Source organism: Atta cephalotes (assembly GCF_000143395.1).
Source record: "Atta cephalotes unplaced genomic scaffold scaffold00021, whole genome shotgun sequence".
In the NCBI taxonomy this organism is placed as follows: domain Eukaryota; kingdom Metazoa; phylum Arthropoda; class Insecta; order Hymenoptera; family Formicidae; genus Atta; species Atta cephalotes.
The window spans coordinates 3,323,114-3,331,007 of NW_012130085.1; the positions used below are offsets into that span (position 1 = coordinate 3,323,114).

General features: G+C 31.1%; 1 protein-coding gene across 1 annotated transcript in view; it reads right to left on the bottom strand.

Annotated features, from left to right (window-relative positions):
- Positions 1 to 6,685, bottom strand: part of LOC105619455 (potassium voltage-gated channel subfamily H member 8) — a 19,810-nt gene extending 13,125 nt beyond the window's left edge. The window contains exons 1-5 of the mRNA XM_012200973.1: positions 6,598 to 6,685; positions 5,724 to 5,957; positions 2,003 to 2,134; positions 789 to 916; positions 145 to 373 (exon numbers count right to left, since the gene is read on the bottom strand). Coding sequence (XP_012056363.1) covers positions 145 to 373; positions 789 to 916; positions 2,003 to 2,134; positions 5,724 to 5,957; positions 6,598 to 6,685 — 811 coding nt within the window. The remainder of the gene's footprint in view (positions 1 to 144; positions 374 to 788; positions 917 to 2,002; positions 2,135 to 5,723; positions 5,958 to 6,597) is intronic.
- Between the last annotated feature and the right edge of the window lie 1,209 nt (positions 6,686 to 7,894).

The window sequence follows — 7,894 nt, forward strand, 5'->3', positions numbered from 1 at the left end:
TTTTTAAATTATAGATTCATTTACCTGGAATAATTCCCTCCAGGAGGATTACGGTTCAGACGAGAATCTCATTAATGGGATGAAGAGATAAAGAGAGGTCTAAAGGGCAAGAGGTCGAAAATTGGAGATAGGATATATACTCACCGATAATGAAGAGCACTTCGACGACAACGTCACTGACCATAGTAGGCCTATCGGTGTTGATGAAGCTCGCGTTATAGGGAACGATTATTGCCACGTAAAAGGTCGCGATGAGAATCAACCAGTCCCAGCAGGATTTAAAACCACCGTAATGGCTAAGAATAAATTGCGACTTTTTGACGGTTGTCGTTTTGTATTCCGGTAAAGGCGGCGCGGTTGAATGCAGAAGCGTCTAGAATAATACGTAATGTAAAAGACAGAGCTCTTGTCTTGAGTGTTACCAAATTTCTCGGCAGCCAATTAAGAATACATTTACTATAAAGCTTCTCTTCGCGGTATCAGTTTCTAAAGATTTTACCCAATGAAATATTTTTCCAAATGCAAACTAATTCGCAAAATAACATTCGTAAAAGTTAAATTAAAGCTAATCCGAGAAATAAATTCCTCATACTGGCACATATCTCTGGAAATTTGAATCTTATTTGCGAATAAATACAATAATCATTAAATCGTTTTCAGCATAACGAACAATATTATTACGGATAATAAGTTCTCATTATTTTATCAATTATCGTCCTATATAATAATTTAATCTTTATTTCTCTATAAAAAAAAAATAGTAAGTTGAAGAAAATAAATAAACGTACATTGTTTAGCTTAATTTTGTGCTTATTGTCCTGCTTGTAATGGCCCGACAGTTGATAAAGGACGGCGCGACTTCTTCTCCTACCGTAATTGGAAGGCGGTGCCTCAGGGTCGATATTGCCATTCGAGTCTGGAATTGTAAATTGCGCTATTATTGGACCAGAAGAAAGAGATTACGTACGATTGCATAGAAATATTTAAGTTCTGAAAAACAAAAATCACGCAAAAAGCATTAGTTAGAAAAAATGCAAACAGAAACACACACACACAGCACATACACGCGCACGCACATACATCTCATAAAATGTACATACCTACATGTATAAATGTAATATAATGTAATATAGAATAAGTAAATAAAAAAAATATATATATATAACAAAAGAATTTCGAAATTATAAAAATAATTTTCTTCTCTTATACAGTATTATTTTGCAATAATTCTAATTACTTTTTAAATCTCATGGAGTGAAAAAAATCTCACTCGAAAAAATTAAAAAATTTAGCCTATCTTAAAAAAAGAATGAAAATACGGTCACTGTACGGAACAAGAGTGGCAGTATTTTCATTCTTTTTTTCAAACCAGGCTAAATTTTCAGTTTCTTCTGAAGGAGATTTAGAGAGTATATAAGATAATAAAAAATCGGTATATACATTTTCAAAAATAAATATAATAACATTTGCATAACAACAATAAATAAAATTCTTCTTGCATAATAATAAAAATTCTAATTGCTTTGGTGAATTGCTTTGTGTTCAGTGAATATCCTGCGTAAAGTTTGTAACCGACTAATCCGGTCTAATTAATGCTGCGACTGATTAAAATTCAACAGAGCATATTTATTGACGTTAATACTATACGTAATCCGAAAAAAATATTTTATTATCATTTATTATTAAGAAACACGAAATTAATATGATTAGCAGATTGGATTTGTTTTTCAAACAGCGAATAATTCGGTTACCAACCCCGACATTACGACAGTGATTCGTGCAGCGTGTTGCGTGTTGCGCGGTGCTCGAAATGTGACTCGTTAAACGCGCTGAGTGAGAGAAAGACGTAAAAGGGCCAATTCCTACCCATCCTGCGATGCGAAACTCGTAAACTCCGAATTCAAGTTGTATTTTTGGCATGGCGCCGTGAGAGAACGCATCATTCCTCATTAAAATCGATCCACTTGCGCGTATTTAGCAGCGAAGCATGGTTAGAACTCACCACTATCGTGCAACTCACAGAGCTGAAGATTCTTCGTATGCGTGATGTCTTTGTGCGAGGCCAGGAACAGTACGACGTCGCCCTTCTCGTTTTTTATCGGAACAATGTCGAGTAGGCAATCGAATGGACTTCCTGCACATATTAAACGAGACCGTTTACCGAAAATAAGTGAAAACTGAAATAATATCAAAATTGACTATCAATTTTGGCCTGAATCTTCTAAGAAACGACAAATTACTCGTCACTTGTTCCGATAATGAGTTACGTGATATTTGCGTGATATCAGCTCCACTGTAAACGTACGCGCAGGCAAAAAGAATGTGACGTGAGCGACGGATTACGTCAAGTTTTTTCTAGCGAGATATTTTTCGAAAAATTGTGAAACGTATTGTAAAGGTACAAAGTAGACAATGAACACAAAAATACATTAGTCGCCGCATAAATCTGCTTTTATGAAAATATATGATTACACAATGAAAAATAAGATGACGTTTTAGTAGATGTCTCTTGATGGAAATTGCCGCGAATGCACGGTGTCGGTGTGGCCTACAAAGGGAATATCACGCCTTACACAAATGGGAAATTCTGTCACCGACACGTTCCTCACTATCTCCTTTATAAGCCATCTCTTTCACATTCAAAACTAATTTTTTTTTCGGTCTGAACGAAATTTTAATACTTAAACAATTGTTATATCTCTCTCTCATATTTAAAATTGATTTTTTTCGGTCAGAGCGGGATCTTAATATTTTAATTAATTATTTAAGTAATTATTTAAGTAAGATCTCGCATAGACGGATAAAGCTTTTTCTTTATTTACAATTAGTGGTATAGTTGGATTGAAAGCAAAATATCGTATTTTTAACTTAAAGCTGTATACATAATATATTTGTTAAAAATAAATAAAATTTAAATTTAAAAAATTAAGTTATAAATTTTAAAATCTCTACTTTAGAAGGGTCATTGTGTTTCTCGAGTTTCAATTTGTGACAATTTTTATAAAAAATTTTTATATAAAAAGCTATACAAAGCTGGATGAAATAAACAAATTTTTTTGTGGGCTTATCACGTGCCTACAAAAATTTTTCAATTTTCTAACGTGAAAGTTTATAAAGTTTTTTCTACAAAAAACTTGTTTTTTTCAAATGTTTCTAAATTTTTTACCAAGTTATCCGGATTAAATAACAGCATTTTTTATTTTGTTATAATTCCGTTAAAAATTATTATATCGCAAGGAAATACACATTACTTTCCTTGTAAACGTTTCCTTTACAAGGAAAGTAATGTCATAGCTTATCATAGTGTTTCCTTGCGATATAATAATTTTTAACGGAGTTATGACAAATTTCTTTTACAAGGAAAGTAACGTCATAGTTTTAGCTCAAATTTATATATATTCTATTTTTTAAAAATTAATAATTATAAGTACATACTATTCAATTTCTTATTTTTTTTTATCATATTTGCAATATGATAATTTTTAACAGAGTTATAAACTATCAAAAATCCTTTTATTTTATCAGAATAATTAGTAACAAAAAATCTTAGGAACATTAAAAAAAATGATTTTATGGGAAAGACTTCACGTTATAGAAAGTCAAATATTTTCGCAAATTTTGTTTAGGCAGATAACAGACATACAAAATGAATAGAAAATTTCCCATTTTGTCCAGCATAATTTTCTCATAATTTTTTATATGTAAAAATAATAAAACTAACTAAAACTTAAAAAATATAGTAAATATAGTAATAGTACTCTTCAAAGATTTTTAAGCTTCTAAAAAACTTTTTAAAATACTTATTTGAAATTTAAATTTCATTTATTTTTAACGAATATAGCCTATATAATTTGAGTTAAAAATGCAACATTATTTTTCTTCCCACTTTATTATAAATTAGGTTACCTTCTACGCATTTATTATAGAAATTGAATATTTAAAAAGTTTAATACTTTATACTATCTTTTTTTATATTATCTATATTTTATCATTTGTTTAAAGGAAGATATAAAAAAGATTTTTAACCCAAAAAAATAATAATTAAAAGGAATAAATCTTTTTTAATTTCTATTTTATAGATACAATCTAATACAAAATTCATGAGATTTAGAGAACACCTTGAAAATTGTACAAAGACATGGTTTTATATTATTTAAAATATTATTAAAATATTATACATTTATAGAAATTTGGATAATGTATGGTTATGTACTACGCATTTGAGTAAGATTTTTCTGGAAGAGGGGAAGATGTGTTTTGTAATAACAAATGAAATCCGCAATCTTGAAAAGTGTATGTACATACACAAAATGTTCATCACTCTTTACCTTCAATGTCGACGTTTCGTAGATTATATATATGTAAGTATATGATAGTAAATCATATGTGTTAAGTGTGAGCTCGATAAAATAGTAACAATGTACATATATTATGTAATATTATGCATGTGTTTTATGTACGTTTTTTATGTATCCATACATTATCTGAATTTCTATAAATATACAATGTTCTTGCTCAATTTTCAAAGTGTTCCTTAAATTTTACGAATTTTTTAATAGACTTATCGTATTCAAAAGATTAAAACCTAAAAAAGCATTATTTCTTTTCTTTACACCTTTTTGAATTCAAATCATACATTTTTAACATCCTCCTTTCATAGTTTTTGTAACAAATCAATTTTTATCAAACAAATTTTTAACAAACACATATAAAGTAACGTATACAGTATAAAGTAACTTATAAGTAACTTATAAATAATTCATAAGTAACTTTCCCAATCCTGCTTAGTTGAGTATTCACATATAGTCTAATTTATTATTTATTTTTTTTATTTTTTCATTTTTTTCATTTTTGACTTTATTGTTTTTTTTTTGTCTTTACGTAATGCATATTGTTATAAACGACGACGGCAAATAATAATTTGATTTTTTATAGGAAGACGTAATAAAAATAATCATTTGTCTTCCCAGGGTGTCTTCACATTGATCTTACAAGTTCGCGAACCGATAATTCGCAATCATGCGGCCAATAACAAAACTTAGTTAAACATCAGAAAAATAAATTGTAGGTCAAGATAATAACACGACAAATATATTGTGGGAGGCCTCTCGATTAATCTCTATCGTAGATTTTCTCCATTGCGCGAAGAAAAAACGAAACACGTCCGTCGGAGGCGCAGGCACAGTCTGCGATACAGTAATAAAGATTACTTCATTTGGTTTTTGCATTTGAGTTTGCAAGTTTCTTTAGAAAATATAATATTCCTTAATGTTGCCCAAGCTTGAAAAATGGAAATCGATAATGACTCTACATTGCGTCGAGATTCTCTATTTCTCCATTTCTTTTATACATTTTTTCAAATATAGATATATCATTAAAGATTCCATTTTTTGCCATAATACATTATATGAAACCGATATTATTTAACGGTTTTTTAATAATCTTTTATCTTTAATTTTTCCATATTTTAAAAACTGGAAAATTAAATATAATAAGATTCTAACAATAAAATGTACAATTTTAAATAAGGAAAATTGAGCAATAAGAGTCGAGCTGTAGTAATATTCTTGAAATACCAGGAATTGAAGATATCGCATCGTAAAATATGCATAATCTCTAGTGATGAAAACGAAGATAATCTTTTGTGACATTGGTATAATATTCATAGCGTAATCGCTCATAGTTCAGAAACATTCCATCATTTGATATCTCGAGGAACTCACCGTTCTTCTTGTAGAAAACAACTTCCATCTTCAATTCCGTCTTGCTCTCGAGACTCTTGTCGATCATGGCCTTTTCCTCCTCCTTCGTTTCCGGCCCATAGAGAAACTTGCAAGCGCAACCCTTCTGCATGATTTGCGCTCGCGCGAATCCTGTCAACTCGCAGAATCCATCGGAGCAATAGACGATCGGATAGATCGTCGGAACCTGCGCATTTCCCAGTACAAAGTTGCTGTCTGCGAACAGAAATAGAACATGTATATCATAGATAGATAATGGTAAAAGCGCGCTTTGAGGACATAAAAGTTATTTGCTAAAATTGTATTACACAAAATTCTCTCTTTAACGTCAACGTTAATCGAGAAAAAAAAGTCAAGTGTAAAGTGCCGGTCCTCTTCATTCGATTTTATATATTTTTTTTGTAATCAACGTCCTCTTTTATAATTCTCTTTATCATCCATGTATTTGCCCACGTACGCATACAATTTCACGCAATGCGAAAACCCTAAAAATCTGACATTTTCATCAAACGTCCCAAAGAAGAAGATAGCTTTCCCCTGGAAATATATTTTTAGCTGATAATCCTCTTTCACGGTTCAACCTCTCTTATTATTCGTGTTAATTCCTATTTTCCGCGTCGCATGAAGGGTGGCTATAATCATCAAACAATATGGCATCGTTTCCGGATACTTTCTTACGATCGGATTAGAAGCTCACACGGGACAAAGGAAAGTATACAGGGTGCATGTCCTACACTGATTAAAGCATTCGTGCACGTGTTAATGCTCTTAAGTTAATCGTTAAGAGAAAGAAAAAGACGCATAGATACATATGTATGAAATTTTTCGTTTGGAAAAGTCACGCCATTGTTTTTACGCTTCGGAGTCTCCCTAGTCCTGACACTCGTAGATGTAGCAATTTCCTCGTTCACGCGAAATGATCTTGTTTTACCAACAAAATTCATGCTCGAGAAAATGTCCGCGTTTGCAAAACAATATCGCATTTATCGTATTAATTTAAATGCACCTCACGAGTTATGCGTTTTCCGCTTCTGAAAATTCACATTGGTGTATACTGTGTGAATCCTGAGCAAGTACTACAGCAAAAGCCGTTGCATAATGAAGTATCATAGCTTTCTGCTTTCGTCACAAAGAGACGTCATTCTGTATGAAGTAAAGAAAATGAAAAAATCTTACAAGGTCAAATGCAATATTAAAAAATAGCATCGCTCTTATCTTAGAGATTACGATGACGTCAGACTCATTGACAAAGCTATCGTTCCGTAATGACTCGGATAATTAATTATGTAATGTTTTCCATAATGCGTTCTTTTTTTTTCAAAAGTTTCATTATTTTGATTATGGACAGTACAATTAACTTATGTTTTTAATTCTCTGTAACTAATTCTCGGTTGTTCTAAATACATTGCATCACAGGACACTTGAGAAAATGATACAATCATAGAAAGAAAGACTTCGAAACGTAAATTTGCTAATTGTTAATTGCGGTAATAATTTAATCACAAACTACTAAACGATTATTAGCACCAGTGGAAAACGAGTCGTTCAAGGAAAAGTCCCGAGTGTAGTTTCGCCTGATTGCTCCGGAGGCGGTAACACTAAATAATTACGGAAATCCCACGGGGCTTCCGAACTCTGGGCAAATTACGTAAGTTATCGCCGGAACTCATCAAACGAAATAACTAATTAGTCGGTATCAAAGTGTTGATCGAATCATTTCTCTTCCGCCCACTTCTAGCTGTTCAATAGTTGTTATACTGTTGAGTTTTTCTTGATCTAATTTTTATTCCACAGATTTCGTACGACGAGTTTCTTTTTTACTATAACACGATCGGATTTTTCTTGAGCGTAATTTAAAGAGATAGTATTGGATTACGGTAAGAAACGTGAGCTGGTTGTTATATTTTTTCGAAAACTCAGTTATTTGAAGCTTGAATCAATATTCAAATAATTTAAACATTGAGAAGTCGTAGATTTTGCGCTCTATAGACATAAAAAAGAAAGGATTTGAAGTGAATGATCATAAAACGATTCATATCATTAAAAATACGATTATTGTTTTGTATCCATTAATCCAATGTATACGCAGTGTTGTAAAATTCATGGTTTAACAGATATATATATATATATATATATATATATATATATATATA